The 25,484-nt window shown below is 39.5% G+C and overlaps 1 protein-coding gene across 2 annotated transcripts in view; it reads left to right on the forward strand.

The window, feature by feature from the left end:
- The window catches only part of LOC133116176 (protocadherin-9), a 228,538-nt gene that overhangs the window by 46,008 nt on the left and 157,046 nt on the right, over positions 1-25,484 (forward strand). For both annotated transcript variants that reach the window (XM_061225461.1, XM_061225460.1), the window contains one exon: positions 6,190-6,291. In XM_061225461.1, the coding sequence (XP_061081445.1) occupies positions 6,190-6,291 (102 nt within the window). The remainder of the gene's footprint in view (positions 1-6,189; positions 6,292-25,484) is intronic.

A 25,484-nucleotide genomic window follows, 5' to 3' on the forward strand; every position in this document is an offset into this window, starting at 1 on the left:
GTTTATTAAAATTCTTGAAAAATGTGTCACAGTATATCTTAGCTATAGAATAGCTTGTTTAATGTTTTGCGCTACAGGTTTATTGGGGAATGAAAACTAACCAATAATAAATGTTTAGGTGATGTTTTATTGAAATTCTGACAGAAGGGAGTATATTGGATGGATTTTCAAATTGTTTTCTCTTATGAGATTCGTTAGAAGTCAATAAAAAAATAAAAATAGAAATTTAAAATAACTCCAAAATAACTTTTTGGGTGAAACATCTGCCTTATCCTCATCTTCCACTGTATTCGTAGATGAGGATAAGGCAGTCCAAAGCACTGTGAGAAGTTGATTCAGGAAAATATGCTTATTACTTTCATACAGCATAGCTAGCTATCTTCAAACCATGCCAAGCGCTATCTGCTTGTTTTGGTCTTGTTTCTGATGATGTCGCTTGTCCTGCGCTCATTTGTCTAGTGATATCTGAATACCATGCTTTATAGTAGTCAAAAGTTGGCAGTCCTGTACCTGCTAGTTAGGCAAAACAGGAAATATAATTCGCTAGCTACTAACATGTCATTATAAATTCGGCTAGTCAACAGGCTTTTGTATTATTTTTGGTATTTTTTTTTTTTTTTTTTGAAAGGGTACATGGGATTTTCAGTATGTAATTCCACTGTAATTACCACTTACCAACACAGATGTTGCCAAAACAACCCAAAACGAGAACCTTACATATTGACACTTTGCACTAATGCAAATTAGTCAAATTAATGTCAATTAGCATTTGACAATTTGCTTTTGACATTAATTGATGGAATTTATATTTTTAACAAAAAAAAAGGAATATATACATATAATCTATATTTCACTAAATGCACACCAAAGTGGCAGCTGCACACCTGTTCTTTCATGATAAGAGTATGTACAGCAGCCTGTCAAACTAGTTAAAGCAATACTCTCATCTCTATACAACAAAACAACTGTGGATCGCCACATTTCCAAGAGAAGTGGATTGAGCTTTTCTTTAAGCCGATAGGTTAAAAAGGCTGGGTTTCATGAAAAGGATGTCAGTGCCCAGATTTACAAAAGAGCTATGCTCAAAAATTATGAGGCTAAAGGATTCAAATGCATTCAGTTCACCACGTTCAGCAGTTGGAAGGTGTTATTACTCTAGAAACCTTCACATACCTTCTGTAACTCTAAAACCTCACCTCAAGTGACCGAATTTATTGAGAGGAAATTCTATTCAGCATATCCGTTTTCAGTACGGCAAAGTTCCCATGTCACTGATGTCAATTTTCAAAAAAGGAACCAAACACATTTTCTGCAGAGAATTCAATAACATTTATTTTACTGATGATGTGAAATATACAATCTATGAAATATTTCATGTATTTAGTCCCCTCTTTATTAAAAAATAAGCGAGTGTAAACCTTTTATTGTTGTATTTCTCTGAGAATGGCACAATCATGCAACAAAAAAGACCTTTGTTGCAATCACTTCAAAATTGTTTTATATTTAAAAAAAACTTTTTGGCTAACAGGCAATTGTACTGCCTGCTGTATAGTCTGGTATCTGAATCAGATTCAAAAAGGTTATGCAAATAGTGATGCATTTGAAATAGATGACATGAATTTTAACAAAAACATCGTCCTCAACTTTATCTCAACGACAGATAGATAGCTCACGTTTTATGCTATGGGTGAGCCAATTCGGTCCAAGGAAAAATAAGGACACATGCAAACATACTGTAAATATTATCAGCAATTAAATTCATGGATAAATAAAAAAAAATAATGCAATAGATAAGCACATGAGAAATGAAATAATATAAAAAGGCAATCGTGTGCTATGTTTACATGACCTTTTGCTCAGGTAATAGCTCCCAGCATGCACTGCTTCACTGGCACGGTATGTGGGTTAACTTTACAGAGCATGTTTTACCACAGGGCAGGTCACAGAGTTCAGTGGGATTCAAACTTTCCAAAGGTCACTTCATGGCACACATTGCAAGATTCCCAAATGACTTCAAGCAGGTAAACATGCCGGTGTAGCAACGCAGGGGTAAGGAGAGCAGGGGAGACATGTCATTACTGGCAAAAGTCAAACTTTGTGATATTTCCAGATCACAGCTTAATGGTTAGGAAAAATGAAATGGACTATAATCTCCTTTTTTCTTTTTTTAACAACGAAATCTAATCGGTTCTGAGCATGGCTCCTTGGCCCCTTTCACACTACAGCTAAATACGGCTGTCGCTCCTCATTTTAGTGCTTGATAGGTTTCATACTTACCATAGTTACTGACAAATAGTAGTACTGCTTGAAACAGATAGAGACTACCCAATTCTTGGTCCTGTGCAAATGAGGTTGGTTGTGCAAGTATGAACAGCAAGGGGAGTTGACATCACAACAGGTGATGTAGTAGTAGTAGCAGCAGTAGTACTGATAGTAGTAGTTTTACTTCTATCAGCTCATATTAAAAATATGTTTCAAATCTAAGATATACCTCATTATGCAGCTATGTAGGTAGCAGTGTACATAACAGGTTTACCAAATGGTTCAGGTTTAATTTGCAGGCATGAACATGCCAGATGGTGGGGTATTTAACTACTCCAGTGATGTCTTAGCAGGAGTCTCTCTATGTGTGCAGTGTAAACTGTTTAGAATGGCCCGGTGAAAGGGAATCCACTTTAAAAATACTATTCAGCCAGCATGAGAAGGTGAAGCTTTCGCATGAAATGTAAAACGTACGTATATCTTTGTTTTCGATGGTGAAACTTGCAATTGGCCTGAAAATGCAATGAAACTGTCAAATAAATGATGAACTCTTAGATTTAGGCTTCTTGAATACCTGACCTTTATGCAGTTTGCAGTCTAGGCAGCTGACATTCTGGCCTTTATTCAGCCAGCATTTGTCCTTAATGTATACCAGCATATAAATGCAGTTTCTCTCCTTTTTCCCCACAGAAATATAGTTTCCAGAATGTGATTTTTGTGATCACTGGACTCATTCAGTTCAGGGCAAATGTTCACTCATTCTAGGCCTGTATGCACAGAAACCAACAGATACAGTATTTAACAATACCAGAGTGGCAAAAAGCAAAGGTCAATGTGGCACTAGTTTAAGGCCTGTGTGTGGGTGCTGGCAGTGTCTAGTGGTGATTTAATCAGGCCAGATCATCAATTATTTGAAGCCAGCTTTAGAAGAGGGAACTGCGATAGTGAATGCTGTAGAGAAATCTCTCAGATGTGAAATTCAGATTCCTCCTGCTATCAGAGTTCATTACACTTTTTTTGGTCAAAAAAAAAGAAAAAAAGAAAAGACAGTGATTTACGCCCAGAGCTCAGTGTAACACAGCCTCATTAGACACAGTGATATTGTAAATCAGCAGATAATTACAGTATACAGTTTACCCCGTAGGACATTGTGATTCACTCTCTTCCTGGACCAATCATTAACGCCCAGGATAATATATAAATTGAAAATGGGATTTTTAAGCAAAACAATTTCCCTAGGATGCAGGGAGGTGGCATAAGACAGAATGGGAGAGCAGGCATCACATTCACTGCGTCTGGCTTGGTAATCCATGGGTGACGTGATAACCAGTGCAACTTCTGCCTTGTAATGGCTGTGGGATTGTCATCCTTCATTTCAACTGAAAAAAAGCTTTTCTGATAGACATCAGTAATAAACAAATGTAATAAAACTGTCCAAAGATATAATAATTCTGTAAGGTCTCAATGGCATTTTCTGGCTTTGTTTTGCATGTATACTGTACAGTACGTAATTTGTTTACATGAATTCTCACACTTGCTTTTTACTTTGACAATGATTGGCATTTTAATAGTTCAGTTTAAGATCCCGATAATTTCTTTGAATTTATATTTACAGTAATAAAACGGCAAAGACGACACATTTTCTTTTACAAAGCCATCCGTTATAATGGCGAGACTGGCCCCCTTCAGCCAGATTCAAGCAGATACTTTCTGTCATTCACTGAGAGATGAGCATCTCAGGTTCCGCCTCCAACTTGGTTTGCCTGATATCTTGCAAACAGTTCCTCCCAGGCAGCCTGAGGGGATCCATCTCCTCCCAGCACTCCTTCTTGATTGATGTCCCACAGGGTTCAGTGCTTGGTCCTTTCCTCTTCTCTTTACGAATGTAGTTATCACTGCTCATGGCATGTGTCATGTCAGCTGATGAAATTCAATCGCTGTCTGGATGTCCAACGCCTTATGAAGATCAACGTGGGGAAGACAGAACGTAGAAAGGGCGCCTATGTATTGATGCTTCAATCACTGTCAATGGCTGCAATGTGTCTTCTTCTGGTTTAGCTAAGAATCTTGGTGTGTGATGTTGCATGAGACCAGCCAATCTTCTTGGTCCCCATTGCAGCAACCAGCAGGTTCACCTTTCAGAATATCAAGAGAATCCACTGCTTTCTCATCCAAGCGACTACACAGCTCATTCAGCAAGTCCTTTTAGCCTCTTGTTTAAATTATGGTAACACCTTCCTGGCTAAGTTACCAGCCTGTGCCATTCAGGCCACTGCAAATGGTCCAGGATGCTTCTGCCCTGGTCTGCAACCTGCTAAAATTCACAGAAGCTTCAGAAACAGTACCACACCTTTCTATCCTCAGATAATGATTACAGCATACACTCCAAACCAGACCTCTCCATCCAACCTCCTGCCAGCTGGCTGCCGCATCTCCTCGAGCACCTGCCAGCTGCTCCTCTGGCCCCAGATCTCCTCTGCCCTCATAGCACCATGGTTGAACAACCTTCCTCAATCAGTCAGGAAGGAACATTCTCTGGCTGTTTTCCATGAATGTCTAAAACTCTTTTCTGAATACCCCCCCCCCCCCCCGCCCCAACACACACCCCAAGTTCATATAAAAAAAAGACATAGCTGTTCTTTCAAATTATCATTCATATTACAGATCATGTATATGTACAGTACCTGGATGGTGGTACTTATGATTGCCTACTTAAATTACTTCTAGAGTGGTGTTTGCTTACCATATGCAATATACTTGTAAGAGCTTTTCCTTTCCTTTGGAATTGTTGATCCTAAATGTTAATTAGCATAATGTCGGCTTTATCTGATAGTTTCATTCAATAATGCAATCCTCCCACCGCCACATTACCTCAATGTGCATACTATATGTACTGTGCACACATTGTGAATCTCAGTCATGAAATAGTATATAATATGCCTCTTATAGCAAGGGATTGCCACTCTTTCCTAGTGGAATTCCTTCTGCCAAATTGCCACCTGTTCAGTTTATTTGGCTGAATAATTTGCTCCCTCTCTACCTTAACTGCTCATCTGTGGTGAGCGTTCGAGCACAAAATGGCTGCCATGCGCAACCAAGGCGGTTGCTACACATTGGTGGTGTTTGAGGAGTTGTCCCCTCAATGCAAAGCACTTTAAGATTGCTTAAAATGCAATCCCCTGCATCATATACATGCAATTATACACATGCATCCAAAAACGGTGCAGTCATACATGCATCAATATGATACCTTATGTGTCCTTTTAAGTATTGTAAGATTGATTAATCAAAACTTGAGTTTGATCTTGGGATCTACAGGGTTACACCTGATCATTTGGTTGCATAGTCTGTCACGGATGCATTTTTGTTAGTACTGAATTTTCAAGATCCCATTTTGGTGTTTTTAATATGGTTATGTCGTATCGGGTTTTTAAAAATAGAAAAACCATTTTGCAAACTACACAGGACAAAGAAAAGTAGGCCACGCACCGGAGCCCATTTCTTTTGGAGCCCATTTTCTTTTTGGGGAAATTATTTGCTGTGCCTGATTGGGCCATTATTATTTCAGTCATTTGCTTCTTCAATGTTTCAATGTTTCAATGTTTTTAAAACCAATTATGCCCTCAAAAGGTCTGTATCCATCATGTCATTTATTTATTCATAAATGTGCTTCTTGGTAAAGTCTACATTCATCTTACTTTTAATCATTTGCATTGTTATAAGACCTTCCATCTTTATTTATTCATTTATTTATTTTTACTCTTAGTTTAGCCTTTTATCACTTTACAAATGTGATTATCAATCTGCGACAGTGACAGTGCCATCTTCACTTTAGCTGATATACATGGAAGAAGAAGTTTAGAAATAGAGGCTAACAGCATTTATTTATTTATTTATTTATTTATTTATTTATTTATTTCAATTCAGGGAACTTTACCCCGGGCCAGAACTGAACTGAACCCCGAATATCTGGACCTCAGGTCCAGGGCTGAGCTGAATCCCGAATACTGGGCGCCCTGCACCCCCTTGGTGAGTACCCTCTGGTTCGGATTATCTACATATGTGTGTGGGTTTGAATCCCTCTACTTCATCACGTGACCTAACCCGTCACCCCAGTCTGGTACTCTATGCCTGCTTGTGTTTTATTCTTGCACTGAAATAACCCATACATGTAGTGAATCATCAGTGCCTACCTTCATAGAAAAATGATACTAGCACTCCATTATTTCTATTGTACTATCATTGCTAATAATAGGCTTACAATAGTGTAATAGTAAAATGTAGAAATACACAGAATGTAAAAATGTTCCTCAGTGATTTAATGTGAACGAACCATTTCCCTCTCCGATTTGAATTTATTGCAGTTGATTTTCTAGTTGCATTCATACTCTGTTTCTATATGTAATTTTTATTTATGGTTTTCATGATTTATTTTAAGTGGATAAAACATATTAACAAGTGGAGTTGTCTAATTTAGGCAGATATAAATGAAGCTAGTTCATACCAACTTATATTCTCAAGCCATGTTGTATTGCTCCTGTTTCTAAAACAGAGCAAAGCTGTTTTCATGGGTGGGTGGGTGGATGTTTCTGAGGGTGGTTTAAATGATTATATTTGCATTGGTGATACAGTGGAAATACAGGTGCCCTGATCTAGGTAACCAGCTCAGCTTTGAAGCAGGTTAAACATTTGAGATACACATTGTTCATTACACTCCATCAGTCACAGGTGATGGCACACTTTATATTCAGCTTAATATATTCACTTTAGTTACTATTGCGTAGCCCTGAAGATACTGAAGTACAATCTGTACCTTTACTCCATAACCTACATTCTAACCACCATAACCATTTATGTCTCTCATCCGTGCACTTTTCTATTGTTTTTCCTTTTTCTGTGTTCTCTGTGTTTTCACTCTGTGTTTCCGTCTTAGCATTTTCTGCATTCTGCCTTGTTTTCGTACCTTATGTCCCAGTTCTCTGTCCGTAGTCCTGTCATTCATTCATTCGTTCTTTTCACCTGTTCCGTTGCATTATCACTTGTTTCTCATTGTCTGCTCATTTGGATTGTACTTAAGCCTTAATCGTTGACTAGTTTGTGTTCTTCCTGCTGTGTGCTTGTGATGCGTTTTGTTCTAGCCTCCGCTTCCCCTTCCCATTTCCTGTTTTCTGTTTGTTTTCTGGATTACCTGGTATTCAAACTCTGCCTGGCTTTGGACACTGATTCTTGGATTCCGTTTTGTACTTGTCGCTGGTTTGAACTGGCTACCCATTATTGGACTTTTGCCTGTCTCACTATTACGCACCTCATTACCCTGGTTATACCTGTTTGCCTGGATTTCATCTGCCTGTCTTATTGAAGCCTGCTGTTTTTTCATTTTAACCCCGAGTCTGGCATTGGTTCTTCTGTCCCACAAACCCTGACATTATGTGGTTTCAAAACAGACTGTATGCGACAACACAAAACTGCAGAGCCGCAATGTGGTACTCAGTACAGTTTGATTTTTTGTACTCCAATTCATTTAAATCAGAAATTTGATTAATGAACTCAAAATGTACCCGTTGTGTTATGTGAGGACATTTTAGTGAATACATCAGATATTTCCTAGCTTCCTGAATTTACGGAACTGGCATGGTATTGACCCAGCAGCAATGGCTCCATATTTGATCAGAGTGTGGTAACGGAGGTGCGTGTCAGCTCAACAGAGAGCACAGTTTCATAGAAATGGTGAGCAGCGATCTGCTCCACCAAACCTGTGTGGGTGGAGGAAATTGGATTTGTCACCAGCCTGGCAGTACTCCAGCCTGGGTCCTCGGAGTGGAACTCCGACTAACCTGTCACTCTCCACGCTGCCAGCCTCTAATTCAGCTGCCATGTCCGCTCACCGTCCGCCTATCCGCCCCCCCCCCCCAGGTGCTTTGCTGGCCAACGCAGATGCGGTAGCGCTAACATTTCTCCCTGTGTCAGTGGCCTGCAGATTCAGCAGGTTGACATGGCAACCTGGGCCCAATGTTACCATGGTCTCGAAAGCACCTCCTGATGCAATACCCCACCCAACCCGCGAGCGAGCGAGAGAGCGAGAGCGAGCTAGCGAGAGAGTGAGAGAGTGAGAGCGAGCTAGCGAGAGGCTCTCTCCAGCGAGTGGCTCGCACGGCGAGACGCGGTGCCTCATTCTGAATTCAGTGATATCCGACAGGCTCGGATTCCATCTAACCCAGGGATCTAAACTCTAGTCCTGGAGGGCCACAGCAGCTGCCTGCTTTCAGTATGTTTCAGAGACTGACTGAGGTATTTCAGCTCTTAATTGTGAGTTTCTTCACTGTCATTGATTGACAAGATCCACACCTAAATTGGGTTCTGTTTGAAAGGAAACCACAAGAACCTTCCGATCCTGCCACCCTCCAGACCTGGAGTTCACATTCACACCTCTTTTTTTTTTTCCTTTCTGAATTAATTAATATCAGTGGACAGTGTGAAGATAACATGGCCCACCTTTGGGAAACGTTCATGCATGGCCTCATTATTAGCTCATGGAAATGTATTTATACATTTATACCGCATGTTATTAAGCAAAAGTCATTAGCTAGAGATTTCCTGTAACTGATACACAGTAAAATGCAAGGGTGACTTTGTTTGTTTTTCTTTACAAGGAAGTTTGGTGAGTTCAGTAAAATCAATTAAAATGCATTGGGAGGGGGGGCGTGTGCACTTAATTGAGAGTAAAAGACTAAAGGACAAATGTTGATTGAATCCAGGCCAATATTACTTTGTCGTTTTTGCCAAAGCATTTTGCCTCTGGCTTGCATTGATACGTTGAAACAAAAATTTTGTAATTATCCAGCTTTGTGTCAAACCGGAGTGCAACCATGCCGTATTATTGATGCAAGCTTTCCTCTATAGACATAAATATCCGGTTTGCTGACATATTAAGTTAATACTAGTAGGATTAAAGCTGCTGTTTTTCAGCAGTTTAAAGACAAATGGGCTACTGAGATACGGGGTAAGCCAAAACGCTGAACATATGGTTTGATTAAAAATGAGTTCAGCGCTGAAAATGATGTGAAATATAATCTGCCCAAAAGGAGAAGATCGCTGTGTGCCAGATCTGGTCTGGAATATTGCCATTACATCTGGAAACTGGATGTTATGTCCATATTGATGAAAGGGATAGGGTTTTTATTTATGTGAGTTAAATAAAATGGAATATGAAATTCGTTTTTGTTTGTCCTCTGTATTATGACCAGAGAAAGCATTTGTTTAATACGATGAACAGATGAACAGATTTAAAATTTTTATCCTTGGAAGACTGACATAATGAAAAAGGAAGTGAGAAGTAAGCATTTACGTAATATTTAGTCAAATGGACACAAAGAAAACATGATGTACAGTAGTGTGCAAATTTGTGCACCCCATCGTACAGTATGTGTAGTTGTGTAGTTGTATATGTAGTTGTGAAGTGACCTCAATGTCAATGTCTTACATGTTGTTATTGTGTGTCATGTAATCCCTCGTGGGATGGGCCATTATAGATGGTATGACACACACACACACACACATACAAAGATCATGAAAATGCTTGCGAACATCATACAGTCTGTACTAATGAAAGGCTTCTAAAAAGTATATTGAATGGGAGGCAGTGCTGTAGGTATGACGTGAATTGTAGCTCATGGTTACTATTAGACTATTGGTAGAATGCTCTGTAGTTTTCCAGGAAGCTGTCCTACATATGATATACACATTGTACAGGCCAAGATCTTTGAGAACTCAACCCTTTTGTACCACTTGCTGATTTTGAAGATTATTGATGAATTAAATTACCCTCTCCTATTTCTTGAGCCGCTGGCATCTGAAGTTACTCCTGGATACGCTTTTTGCTATTTTCGATGGAGTGGCTAAACAAACTGATTTTAAGAGCCACCGACTGCCAAGTCCTGAAGTCATAATACCCAGGTTGTCTGACAGGGAGGGTATTAAAGAGAGAAATGGAATCTGTGACGGAGACGTGCTCAGTGATAATGTTTTGATCAAGGCGTGTGCACTGACCTTCAAGGTGCTCGCCACAATGGCTCAAATGAGCACATTTGCTGCTGACACCATCGCTGCACAAGCACTGTCACAGTTTCCCATCGGCACCATGAGATATGGACGGAAATGACAACCTTGAAGAAGATTGTTCATTACAATACAGTATTTAGCAGATGCTCTTATCCAGAGCAACTGACACAAATGATATTTTTGCATGCGATTCATTGATGCCGTTGGATATTTCACTGAAGCAATTCAGGTTAAGTACCTTGCCCAAGGGTACACCAGCAGGATATAACAACCTTTTAGTAACTAGCTCAGCTCCCCAGCCATTACATTACACTACCACCCAATAAACATCTGTCCTCCACTTTGGCTAACTATTAAGTGGAAATACACCTTTTTTCCTTTACAAATGCAGATTAGTGCAATGATTTATCATCTGTTTTAATGACATTAAAAGTTTGCGTATTTAACACACATGCAATACTTTGACCTTGTACTCTAATACAGTAAGTGCTATGTGAATAATTATTCTTCATCTTCATCTTCATCTTCATCTTCATCTTCATCTTCATCTTCATCTTCATCTTCATCTTCTTCCAATAAGAAGATTCTGGATAAGATGTATGCATTCAAATGAGTGGAGATGACTCAATCCTTGATAGAAGTAACCTGTGATTATATTACCATTATAAATTAGTAGACTCCAAACCTTAAATCAAACCTAAAAGCTGTAAATGTGATGATTTCTTTTTTATATATATATTTGGTGATACCGTGCTTTTTGAACTGTGGTGGGTACAAAACTTTTTGGCTTCAGCGGGGGGGACTTTGCATGTACACAACTTGATAATGCCCATGTGTTTCAACTGTGAAATATATGTCCTTCTTTTGGTTATATATATAAATCACAAGCAGCAGTGTGACAGTCAACTGTCAGCAGTGCCTGTCTCAAGACAGGGAAATTATCTACAAGTTTCAGCAAGTAAATGAAATTATGTATGCAAATTACCTATTGCAAGCTACATCATTCCTTAAAGTCACAATGAGGTGAGTTATTGTTCAAGATGATGAATATTGCTGTCAGGCAAAATTAACTGGATGGCAAACTTTTCTTATTAACTTAATTGAAAACAAAAGCCTGGAATACACACTATTTTTGACAATAGGTGCCCTACACCAAAGCAAATATTAAAAAGGACAAATATACTTTCACCAGGGCATATCCGTATTATATTTACAATGGTATTACTGCATAGCTTTCTCACTATCATTTTGAAAATAGTTTTTGTTTGACTGTATTATAATTTCTCTAGATTTTCTTGTTTAAACACTATCCTGTCATTTCTCGTGACCATGTGAAAGGGCCACTATTTTGTACTCGAGAGGCTTCATAGATTCACGCTCGTGCATTCACTATATTTTTAACTGCCGCGTATAACAAAACGAGTGTTAAACAATGAAAATCCACTGTACGCTTCAGCCTCCAATTCATAAGGGGGTTCCCTTGTGGTGTTAGATTCTTGCAGTGGGATAGAGGTGTAAAAAAAAACAGCACTCAGGGGAAATCTTCAAGAATTGTTAGCCTTGTTTTTATGATTGTAACAGGACGTGTGCCAGAATTCAGTTTAATGAGGGTTTTTATTGTTATTTCTTTAGCTGGAGCTCCAGGTTCAGTGCGAACAAACCTCTGCTCACTTTTGCGTGGCATTTGACCTTAACGGACTCATTGGCCCTTGCCATATGCAGCGCTCGTCCTTTTGAAATGGTGCTGAAGGAGATTTTTAACTTTGCCTTTGATTTTTTGGCTCCTGGCCAGGAACTTACTGTTACTGTTTTTAAAGCAGATCTTGTGACTGCACATTTTCAGGCAGCGAAGTGTCTCGTTCTCCATTCAGAGTTTATGTAATGAATCCAGATTGTGTGATCCTTTCCTCCAATCTTCTGTTTAAAAATAAAGCTGTCATCAAAAGACAAGGGAGATGCATGTACCCTCACTTGTTCCTTTGGTATCCAGATGAACCATCTTGGCTGGCCTATTATTATCTGAGTTCCGTATTCATTTACTGTTTTTTCTCAAATATTAGCAATGGATTTGATAGTTTGACCTTTTTGCAAAGCTGAGAGGCAGTTTAAGAACATTAATTTTGGAATATATTATCTGGGCCTGATTAAAACCCACATCTAATCATTTAGCATTATTCCTGTGACTATGCAGTGCTTGAAGCACTTTCTCATGTGATCTCTCCTGCCATTAGAGAACCATGTATTTCTGTTCTACTGTCTGGTATTAGAGACCCATATATTTCTGTTCTACTCTCTGGCATTAGAGCACCATGCATTTCTGTTCTGCTCTCTGGCATTAGAGCACCATGCATTTCTGTTCTGCTCTCTGGTATTAGAGAACCATTTATTTCTGTTCTGCTCTCTGGTATTAGAGAACCATTTATTTCTGTTCTACTGTCTGGTATTAGAGAACCATGTATTTCTGTTCTACTGTCTGGTATTAGAGAACCATATATTTCTGTTCTACTGTCCCGGCATTAGAGCACCATGTATTTCTGCTCTACTGTCTAGCTTCTTCTACAGCGTTTGAAAGGTTTCATCCTCAAAGATCATTACCAACAACCAGAGTCTGTTCTCTCAACAATACATTGCCCTTGTTGTAATCTTTCATGCTATGAATCTGGTTCAAATTCTTGAAGCAAGAAGAGCCTTGCCATTATGACATCTCCCGTCGCATTACAGTTACAATTTACAAACCCAGTAGGAGCTATGCTGTACTTGGTACTTTGAGCTATTGTTTTAGATCTGCTTCTTCTCCCCCTCCTTCTTGTACTTTGATGAAGCGCAAATCATATGCTCACATCTACAGCCACCATGATGGGGACACCAGGGGGTTGATGGGCTGAGAGTGGCTCCTCACAACAGAAGTTTTTACTTGTCCCGTAATTAGATAGTCCTAAGCACTCCCTGTTGCCAGACAGGGAACACTGTGGCCATTACAAGCATAACGCTCAGATGATTAAATTGTGACAGGGCTTTAATTAAAGCTTTTATTAGTCTTTGCGGTTTAGCTTACACCAAATGAGGGTGAAATTCCACACTCTCCCCTGGCTGCTCATCCAAGTTTTTTTATTGCTATTTTGTATTTACCAGCATCATATTTGCATATGGTGGAGGACATTATTACTCCACTTTCCATTGATATAGGATTGAGATATATGTTTAACATAGTTGTACATGGCCATTCTGTCATTTGCTGACATTGTAGGAACATCCTCAAAATATCAGCCAGCCATTACTTCTATTCTGCTGTACTCACTTCCATCTACCTTGCAGAAGTGTGAACTCATAGTGCCAGAGGGTTGTACTCCCCACACAGCTGGGAAACTGCTGATGTCTGACAATTTATAAAATACAGGTACATAAGACAGGTAGCCATTCATATTACTCTCAGCTGAAAAGAAGTCCAAGGAAACAGCAGATGTTATAGTATGTATAACTTTAAATGCAAGCAGTACAAGTATTCTCAGATAGGTATACTTGTATTACAACGTTTAAACATTATGGTACTGATATTAGAAGATATTACATGATATTCTTCAAATGAGAGGTAGAGTGCAAACATAGTGAACAAAAGGTTGCATAATTTATCCTGTACCTATTTTAGAGGATATTTCTGGCATAAAAGAAATGTTCTGCTCTTCTGAAATAGCTTCTTTGGGTTGTCTCAAGGGTTTTGTCTTGTTGTAGATTTGATTTTCTAATTAGGTCCAACATGGCTAATTGGAAGCTTTGAAAACTGTAGTTGTAGTCTCTATCGCAGTGTCCACTTGGGAAATGTTAACTCTGGTAATAGGGCTTGTCACCTCTGTCTACAGCTGTTTACTGTAGCCAAGGGCAAGTTTTGTTTTCATTCACTTTAACTGATCATTTCTGAAAACAGGAACTTCTTCAATGTCAGCTGGAGACTGGAATGATTGTATGTATTTTAAAATGGTCAAGGTCACACTAAAAAAAGAAAAATGCTGTATGAAAAGCAACAACATGTAATCTCACCCGAGAATTCTGAGTGACTTGGAACTGCAAATCCACTGTCGATGAACCTGTCTTGAAGATGAAGAAGGGGCTATTTTTAAAAGCTCGAAATCTCGGTTTTAGAAGCTTGTAATCATAGGTTAATTGGCGAGAAAGCTCAAGGGTATGTTTTCAACAAATTTATTTTCTATTTTCAGAGGGTCCTTGTCTCCTTTTTTCCCCACTGGGACATCTTGCAAACTTTTTCAGATCCAGTTGACAGAGGCCTTCTGTGCATGTCTGCAATCAGAACGGCTATTTAAACGCAGTTGTAGTACACCGAATGCATCTTTGGTGTACTTTGTGTCTGATCTTATCTGCCATACTGTAAGGATATGTATTGCAAAGTAACAAGCTTACAAAATCGCAAAGCCTTGTGCATAAGGCCTGTTTCCATGGTACTATGACTACAGTATTAATGGGAGCATTCCATACATTGCTGATGGGAGTTGGAGTCAATTCCTTTTCAGTTCAGTCAGGAAATGAATTGCAAAGTAAATAATTAATAGGAAAATCATCCCAGAACAACACAGAATTTTTTCAGTTTATTAATGTATATCAAGATTTGACAGAAGTGAAATTGAATTGAGGTCCAAACCTGGTTTCTGAAATAGTCTTCATTCAGCCACAGTCCTATCACCACCTACCTGTAATGGCAGCCATGCCAGAGATGTTCTTCGCTGACTTACCTGATTCAACATTCATGAGGAAATTTAACCTAAAAAGAGGTACAGAAAGCACACCTCCATTGCTCCTGGATCAGCACAGTTTTATATTTCTGTGTAAAGAGGAAGCTCCCAGGTGGGCTTATTGGCGTTTCAATTTATCTGCACACTTGCAATGGCTGGTTTTAATTCAAAATGCTGCAATTAACGCGCATGATACAAACACAGGACGTTTTGTTTTTGGCACCTGTGTTGTGTATCCATAAAATATATTTTTACGAGGATGCTGCAGTTCATGTGTGTCAGTAGCATTCAAATCATTTCTGACATATTTAAACTGATCATTTTTATAATTTTCACACCGCCTGTCAGCTAAATACATATGTATGCATCCAATTGCCTCAACCTGACATACAGCAGTTTGAGCATGTTATAGTATATGAGCAGACAGTATACACTTTAAGCATAGAGTCCTTCAAGCAAAACATTCAAACGCAGTTTATAAGCTTTGTCATTTTGTTTGTATTTTATTTCCACATTAAGGCTCCAGAAGTATCACTGGGAGGCATGACGAAAGACAGAACTGCTTTTCTTCCAGTCTGAATTCAGATCCCATTGGACAATAAGACAAGTCTCACAAGCCTCCTAAGAAATGCAAAACACACACACACACACACACACACACACACACACTTGCACCCGCGCACCCACACATGCATGCATATGCTTATACACATACACAAAACAACAACATAACAAAAAATAACATATAAAAATAAGAGTGCCACTAATGAATGAAAGTACTCCAACTTTATAACCCTCCTTGTATCATCAGAAAGAGCTTCTGGTGCAGGAATATTTACTCTCAGTGGGGCATAATCAAGGAGCAGCAGGAGATTTTATGAGTGCTTTCAAGACTCAGGCAGATATTGGTTTAGATGTTTCACTGAAACTCTCATTAGTAGAGCCCAAATGGCATTCAGTTTCCCCCCCACAAGTGTGTTGTTTGCCTTTAAATGCCTATGCTTTTTGAGGAACTGACAAATGGCAGTTCCAGCAGAAGCTTCCATCTGTTTAAGGATTAAGCGCATTGAAGTGTGTATATGTGTGTTTGCGTGTGCGCGCGCGTGTGCTTGTGTGCGCGTGTGAGTGTGTGAGTGTGTGAGTGTGTGAGTGTGTGTGTGTGTATGTGGATGTGCAAAAGGCACATATCTCCCATGGATAACATTTATGAAGAGGATGGCTAATTCCAATAAACTTCAACCTTGGGCCTGGTTCACATGGCAGCGGGTATACAAACTGCAGCGTTTCATCAGTCATTGAAAAGCTATTTCAATTTCTTTAAAGACAACCCTGAATGTCTTCTTTCATGTACAGTTAATCTATTAAAATACAAACTAGTGCAGCCACAGTTTGGGCTACAAGTGCAAAAACACTCAAATTGCATCTTCACATACTGAATTATTGGTATGAGGAAACTGAAGGCTCTTTCTCCTTCAAAAGACTACATTAATACAGTATTACAATTGACAATTTAGTCACTTAGCAGACACTTCAAGACAAAGTGACTTGCAAAAGCATAAAGTATTCCCTAAATTGGCTGACTCTTACTGGTGCCTGGTCTTTTATTCCTCTTCTCAGAGCTACCCTGTCATTGTTTCTTGTCTTCCTGAGGCTGATGACGTGGAGGTGGTCAATGGTCATACTTACATTCCAAGTATGTAGAATGTAAGTTCTCCAGGACACAAGTCACTTTGGATAAGAGTATCTGCAAAATGAATATAGAAATAATGCAATGTTATTTAAATGTCTATCTGTCAATACCATTCATCATTTTTAAATGAGACCTAAGTCCACTGTTCCAATATTTTTTAAATATCTTTGCTATAATGCAAAAAAAAATCCTTGTGCTGATCTGCACCCAAGAATAGCTAATAAACACTAGCTAATCATCTCTTGTTTTCGTTTGCCATGTGTCATAAAAACTTGATTCAGTTTTATGTTGTTATGCAGTTATGAGTGATGTCCCCATGGTAACAATCTAGCTATATTACAATCATTTAAGCCCCCGCGGTTGAGAAATTCTTCAGTGTGACGTTGGTGCACTAGCAGTGGTGAAATCCAACTTGTGTATTAATTTTTTTAAGCATCTCCCACAGACGGGAAAAGGTAAACACACTCTCTGCCAAACTGCCTACAACAGAGAGCCAGGGGAAGAAATCCCCAAACAAAGACTGGAATAAAATTTAAATATCTCTCATGTCTGCAGCACGACTTCCCTCCAGATTCTTTAATTCGCGAATCATTTCTGAGTCTTGAAGGTTGGTTGGAGTGAAATATCACTCGTTTACTGAATAGTTTGCCTTGCTGCCACTGGAGATATTTATATTTCATTCAAGCATCTCCCCTTTTCCAAATCTTCAAAGAGACGGTACACATGTCCGCCATATTTGAAAAATAAACTAAATTGGGCCCGTTTGTTTTTTTTTGTCCTGGTGGCGGTTTCCGGACTGCAGCCGGGGCCTGTGCCCTCCGCACTCTTCTGATCGCCTTCCAGAAGCCGTCATACCGCCACTCTGATGTTGCTTGTGACTGAGAAATCCCAGTGGCTTCACAAACACAGCGAGTCTTTGCTGTCTGCCTCATGCTGTTTTGGCCGCTCTGAACACGCACGATATCCTCTGGCTTTGGGTGCGCTGAATTTGGCGGGAGCTACGCTTCTCTTGTCTGGAGTCCTTTAGGTATATGTGTGCCAGCTATAACTGTTTTGCAGGTGCTAGTAGTGTAAACTGAGCTCTTGATACAAAATCGGGGATACAGAACAGTTTACAAGGCTGGGTTTCATTCAGCGTTTGTCCTGGAGTTTCATTAAAGATTCGCCCCAAGACTTTGTCTGAAAGTGCTGCATCCTGGGCTATTGCAAACACAGGGCCATTTCGGCATCATTATCAACATTAGCAGCTGTGTGGGATCAAGGGGCAGATTTAAAGATTTGTCTTTTGAATGTTTAGATTGGTCTTTTTGTGTCTTAGTTTGATGGCATCGATGTGTGTTTCTTTAATTGGCCCTGAAGTCAATATTATTTAAGCATGCATTACTTGCTAAAAGTAGTTCCCTTTAGGTTAAGATTGAATGTAACCCAGAGCAGGAGTGGACAGCACACCATTATTTATTTAGGTTTATTTATATATGGACATGATGAATGAGTACAGATAAAGGAGTTAGTCTTTAAATATTTATTTGATCTTAAGCCAGGGCATCTGCTTGCTTGCACATTTTACAGGCATATATAAGTGTTATTACTGGTTCATTCATTTTGGTATCTCCGGTTGATAAAGCATTTTATGTATGTGTGTGTGTGTGTCCGTGTTTGTGTGTCTGTGTGTGTGTCCGTGTGTGTGTGTCTGTGTGTGTGCACGCGTGCACAGATTCCCCGTTAGCATTAAGGGTCTTAGCCTCAGTCTGAACTCAGGGGACTGGAAAGCCAGATATGAGAGTACAGCATGGTCAGCGATGCTGCTTCCTAATTCTTCCTTATGCTGTGATTAGACTTAATCAAGCACAGAAATCTGCACCAGCCCACGAGTAAGCTGCTGATTTCTCTAAAAATTAGCTCAGAGTAATAAAGTGAAAGGATCAGAGATTAGTGAAGGTGCAGCTGCACAGGGAACATCAATAATAAATAAAGATGTGTGTGTGTGTGTGTGTGTGTGTGTGTGTGTACAGTATGTATATCCCATGGTCAGCTTGAGCATGCTGCGTGCTCTTTGAAGGCATCATTATCCAGTTTTTATCAATTTATTGACCAAAACCAGTACCTGAGGGGCCCAGAACGTGCAGCTGCACAAGACCCAGCATACGAGCACGGATGGATGAAACAAGACTTTGAAGCTGATTCTCCATTTGAGGGATTATCCATCGGGGATTTGATTAATAGCAAATTTTCATCCTCAAGGCTGTGCATCTGAGTATGTGAGAAGAGTGTGTGCTTTCTTCTTCTTTTACTTTTATTTAGAGAGGCACAAAACCATCTAAACCAGCCAAAAACATCTACAAAACAACAACATCAGTCCGATGCATGACTGACAGAACAGTCGCACAAAAGTGAAAAAGTCCTCTCCCTCCCTCATGAAGAGGCGATCTTGATCTGCTCTTCATCGATATTGCGTTCGCGTTGCAAACATTTTTAGGAGTGCTCTATTATTAGACTGCTGCCACAACAAATGTCTTTTACTCTGAACTGCTTCCTGTCTTTACTTATTGCATCGTATATCAAACAGAGCTGTCGGGATTGATCGGTGACCTTGTCCTTCTTTCTGTTGGCTTTCAAAGTGCAGTTGAGTTCAGGAACTCCAGAGAACAAACATGCAGCTCCTAAGCTGGGCTCCGCAAGCCATTCTTCATTCTTGGCACTTGAGATGGAAGATGAGCAAAACATTTTGGTGTGGTATGGTGTAGGCTGTATGTAAAATGCACTCACTTTGGGGTTTCCGTTCAATATCGAAACCTATTCCACATCGACCGAAGGAAGATTAATTTAAGAATGATCATGAAAAATCTATTTCAATTAATGTATTCCCAGTCAATCAATTAACAAACATGGCAAAATATCATGAATTGGAGTGTTTGCGGCTCATAACCTCTATAATAGTTCCACAGCTGGAGATGTGCGTGGCTGTTGAGATTCTGAGGGCTGGAAATGGAATACCAGTGTTCATGATTGCCAAACAAACCTGGGTCAACTAGGTCATTGTTTTGGATTTAGACACACTTCTGTGCTCGATTTGATCTTGCCTGGTGCAATTGAGCCAACCAAGATGGCCAAAAGGTGGGCTTTCATAGGCTCCAAGACAAGCTCAGTAAAGCGCAGAAAACTATTTGAATCCAAGGCGATTACGTCTATTATTTGACCCAGGTCTGTTGCCACACACCTTTGCGTGCCCACGTAAAAAAGATCTTAACTGCCACACAAACGGACTCAGTCAACTCCTCACCAACAATGCTGACTGTCAGACCTTCCTGGCTCTCAACAATGTGTGTAAGGTACTGGCCTCAGGGGATGCTCTGGGCTAGTGATCTAGCGATGCTTTTGATGCAATGTGGCTGCTGATTGGGGTATTCACCTGTAGGAGCATTCCCTCAGACCTTTCAATTGCCGGAACATTCCAGAGGGAGAAAAAAGTGCTTTTATAAAGCCGATACCCCATTGGGTGGAAGCTTTCATTGTATAAAATGGAAGACAGTAATTCATTGGAAAATAAATGAATTAATCAAATCTTTTGTGTTGAATGTCCTTTGTTCATATAATGGACTTTGAACATTAGTGTGTCATATGTGCTCTGACATTATAAGCAGTAATTTCTTCGGCAGTGGAAAAACAAAATCAATCTGTATTGTGCTCATGTTCTGTCTGTGAATGCAATTAAAATAATCTGATGCCACCCGTCACACACACCGCATATGATTTCATTTCTCAGCATTTCAGAGCTATGTGAAATAATACTTTATTAGATATTTATTAGACTTCTTTTTCAGACTTATTTGTCTTCTGCTGCTGCAGTCCATCGACTTCAAGGTTCGACAAGGTTGTGTGTTCAGAGATGCTCTCCTGTATATCACTGTTGAAACTTCTGGTTAGTTTGGTTACAGTACTGTGGCATTCCTCTTGGCTTGAACCAGTCTGGCCATTCTTACATTACATTATTGGCATTTGGCAGACGCTCTTATCCAGAGTGACGTACAGTTGATTAGACCTAGCAGAAGATAATCCTCCCCTGGAGCAATGCACGGTTTGCAAGGGCCCAACAGCTGTGCGGATCTTGTTGTGGCTACAGATTAGAACCACCAACTTTGCGTGTGCCAGTCATTTACCTTAACCACTATGTTACAGGCCGCCATCCGCCATTCTCTTCTGAGCACTGTCATTAATAAGGCGCTTTGCCCAGAGAACTGCCACTCACTGGATGGTCTCTGTAAACTCTAGAGACTGATGCATGAAACTCGCAGTTGAGATACTCAAACCACCCCGTCTGGCAAAAACAATTATTCCACAGAGTCACTTAAATCACATTCTGATGTTTGGTCTGAACAACAACTGAATATTTGAACCATGGCTGCATGCACTGGTGGTGTACAAGTCAACCTAATAATGTGGACACTGAGCGTGTAGAGCCTGTATGTACATATCTCTTAGGACTGAAAATATGATTTTCACTTATTTTGTCTCAAGTGGTAACTTATCATTATCACCCCCACAACCCCCTCCGGTAGGCTCTGTAGGCATGAAGCAATGATTTCAGTTTACAACTGCACCTGGAGGAGGGGGTGACACTGCTAATGCGAATCTCGAGAAAACTTACGAGATATTCCATTTCTACTCAGCAGCTGTCCACTTTCATGGCATGAAATATTTCTGCAAATGAAAGGACATCGCCTAAATAAATTGGTAGTAAATTTTCTCCGTTTTTATCCTGTCACATTCATGCAAATTTCCCCCAACATTCTTCAAAAAGTCAGAATTCATTCAAAGGAGAATGGAACTATTCATGAGAACATAGTTTAGGGGTATCTTCTAACTAATGATTGGGGTTATTGCTAAAATATGTAAATATTTTCTTTTCCTATCGGAATATTCTCTTTGAAGTAATCTCTTTGAATGTGCATCAATGGTGAATGCAGTCTCGGGGGTGGGGGTGGGGGGGGGATTTTAATTCAATTCAATTTCCTTTTTATCACATAGAGGGCAGTCTGTTGTAGCTCTGCTAACCTTCAGACTTCATACTGTATGCAATAGATTGCTCTGGAGTGATTGTATCCTGATAAGATTATGGTTTGCTCCCTGCCACAAATATGCATGAGATTCCAAACAATGAGGATGACTCAATAGCAAGCAAATACATAATGCATAAGTAAATCACATGCATGGCATCGAACAGGCACACACTCCGCTTGAAGAGAAGCCTGTTTTTCCGGAACCTTCCAATGATGCTTACTCACCTGCTGTACCTGAAGAGAGTACTACACACTAATGCCATCTCAAGACCTACAATGGGGGTCCTGTGCAGTTCACCACCTGCTTTCATAAGCTGGCGTGATATCTTTGTTACTGAACATGCCTGTTTGGTTGTCATGGTGAACTGACGCAGATCAAGCAAAGCTTTCCTGCCTGTACACAGCCCCCATCTGGGCATCACTCCATTGCAAGGGCACTCAGCCAATCAGATGCAAGAGAACTTTAATTCCCACTCCACAAGTCCTGAAATTTAGAGCTTTTAAATAAATGACAGATGAAAGTAAATGCTTGTTTACTGAGAGATACATTTTAGCGCGCTTCAAGATAAACTTCATGTTCACATGGCAGTGATGCCCTTGGAAATTATCTTCGATCAGAATTCAAAGTCTAGTCAGCATTGATTTTAATGAAGATTTGGAACACTTTTTATATTAATCTCCTGCTTAACTTGTAGTTTCCTGCCCAGTTTTCACTATATCTGAAATATTTGCTTCCAGAAAAAGATCATCAGACAAAAAAGCAAGGCAGATTTGTCTCCAGGTCTGATGTAGATTATTGATGAACACACACAGCAACTCTATATGTTTTCATATAGTACATCCGGTGGGCATTCTTGAACTGTTGAACTTCAGCATCTGACCTGTACATGTATGGTTTAATCCCTGCCATATAAATTACGGACTTAACAATGACTTTCAGAGCAGGAGTTATGTTCACAGGAGATGAGAACGGTGCTCCTGTAATTCACAAAAACAGAATAATTGGAATAATTGGGTACCGGGTAAAGCTATGCATTGCTGCATTAATTTGAAATATAATGTGGTAGCTAAAATGGTACTATGTTTCATTTCAGCCAAACATTAGCTGCTATAAAATGTGTAAATTGGGGGAATATAGGCATACAGACATTATGTGTAGGCATGCCTTATTAGGTATTTCAGGGTCATTATCTCATGGGTAATTAAATAGAGTGCCTTTGACAATCAAATAAAAAGTACTGCATAAACAAAACCTTAGCTTGCTTGTCTTTGTTTCTGGCTCTCAGATGATGGTTGTTTGTGTGTACCTTATAGCCATCCTAACACTGTAACAATGTCACTGAAGAATCAATGTCCATAGAACTGAAAAGATTTTTACTTTTTAAATTGTAATCTTTTAGACCACAATGCAGTATGGGTACTGTCAATGTGAGGCAAAAACCATACAAGAAAAATCAGTCTTAACCTTGTGAAATGCTCCTCTAAATTAGTTATAACCATTATTACATTAACAACCTCCAGGGTGATGTAACCTTCCAGGTGTCTTACAATTTTACTGGCAGTTGTGTTGTTGAGGTGATGCCACAGGTCAATATGACCCAATGAAATATCCCAACCTAAAGGATGTTACTTTTTTGTAAGTAAATTGTCGTAGCTACTTATTGTGCCGAACACAACCTAATTCAGTGCTATTTTAGCTGGGCATTGTAGGAGCCAATAGCGTCACATATAGGTAAACAGGTACAATAGATGTACAGTTGACTCCTATGTTTTGAGGAGAAAAAAAAGTCTTACTTGCATGTTATCTTTTGCTGAACTCAACCTCATACTGTACCAATTTGGCTGTGCATTGGAGTCGGTAGCGCCACCTATAGGTCATTAGTTACACTCAATGTGTAGTAGATGTATAGTGGACCATCATGTTAACACTGACAATTTGGAATGGGCATGCATGCACATTTCTAGTAGATGCTGAACAAAATGTGACACAATCCTGATATGCTGTTTATTATGATAATTATGAATGTGTCTCTATAATGTGTCACACATGCCTTGCATCTGGCATTTGTATACAGTATCTAAAAAAAGTTAGCCATTTGCCAAAGAAAATCACAGATTTTATATCGTTCAAAAAGTAATTTGTGGTCAAAGTTCAAGTGTTGGAATTACAAAGGTGGAGAATAAACATGTTTTGTGGATGGGAGCTTCATTGGAAGCCGTCTGAATGAGATGTAACTCTCCACTCCAGTCTTTATCCTATAATGTAGCTGTGGAGGCCAAATTAAGAAAAGTGTTTCTGAATAGACTTTGACAGTCAAGTCCCTGACTAGTATTGAATTCACAAACGTGTACAGCACCGGCCCTGAAAACGTTCACATTCTAAAGCCCTATTTGTTCTTACCTTAAAAATAAATGCAGGTGAAGCATTTTTATTTTGTCTTCACAAACTCAGTTTTGTGAGTTTACATTAATGGTAAATGGTTGGCATTTATATAGCGCCTTTATCCAAAGCGCTGTACAATTGATGCTTCTCATTCACCCATTCATACACACACTCACACACCGACGCCGATTGGCTGCCATGCAAGGCGCCGACCAGCTCGTCAGGAGCATTTAGGGGTTAGGTGTCTTGCTCAGGGACACTTCGACACAGCCCGGGCGGGGGATCGAACCGGCAACCCTCCGACTGCCAGACGACTGCTCTTACTGCCTGAGCCATGTCGCCCTTAATCTCACCAAACTCTCTAAAGAAAAATATTTATTGCTCAGAATGATCATAACTCATGTCCTACAGTACAACAATAATATTTAATGCATAAAAAACACTAAAAGTTTTGCATATTAAAGTGCTGCGCTCATAGTGATCTTAACACCCAAAGTGGTTATTAAAAAATACAAGTGTTATTGATTGATGGCCTTAATTTGCAGGAATACATTCTCTTTATGAAAGTATACAGTAAACAAACTAATGAAACTCAGAAGCTGAAAGTGGTGCTGCTAAAAAGTCCATTGATTTTGAGGTCTAACCTTGGCGATAATTAGAGGATATTTCTTGGATTACATAAAATTGTACTGAGCAAATAATCAAATAAATCTACTGATGTGTGGCATGTTATGTGCTGCGAATGCTGTATTAGACCATAAGACTATGGTTTTGAAGCATCTTCATTAAGATAGTGTTTGTTAGATTTGTAAATGCTCCATTTTCAGGCTGCACGTACTTCAGGCAGTAATACTAAACTGTGTGCGATGTATCAAGAAGCGTTCTGAATAATAGAGTATTGCCTATCACACAGCTAACCAAGTATATCGAGAAAATAATTGAAAATATTTTTTCTTAATTCACAACATTGAGACAAGAACAGAAAAACAAGAGAGATATTTCAAGACAGAAAGCATAAAGTTTTAATTGCAAGTCCAGATAAGCTGATGAAAATGTTTAGGATCAGTGCCATCGTAAGTGGGGAGAGAGGCGCTATTTGTGACGAGGGGGCAGAAATGATTTGTAATATACCTCACGCCCACTATGGGGCCCAGTTTATTATTCTATCAGGGGCCCAGAATTCCTGGCTGTATGCATGAACTGAAGAAATCTGAATCATTTCAATGCATCATTAAAAAAAAATGTTTTACCTATAGTGGGATCCAAGAGTGAAAATGTGTATATTTCGGATT

The sequence above is a fragment of the Conger conger genome, chromosome 17 (genome assembly GCF_963514075.1).
Source record: "Conger conger chromosome 17, fConCon1.1, whole genome shotgun sequence".
Classification (NCBI taxonomy): Eukaryota; Metazoa; Chordata; class Actinopteri; order Anguilliformes; family Congridae; genus Conger; species Conger conger.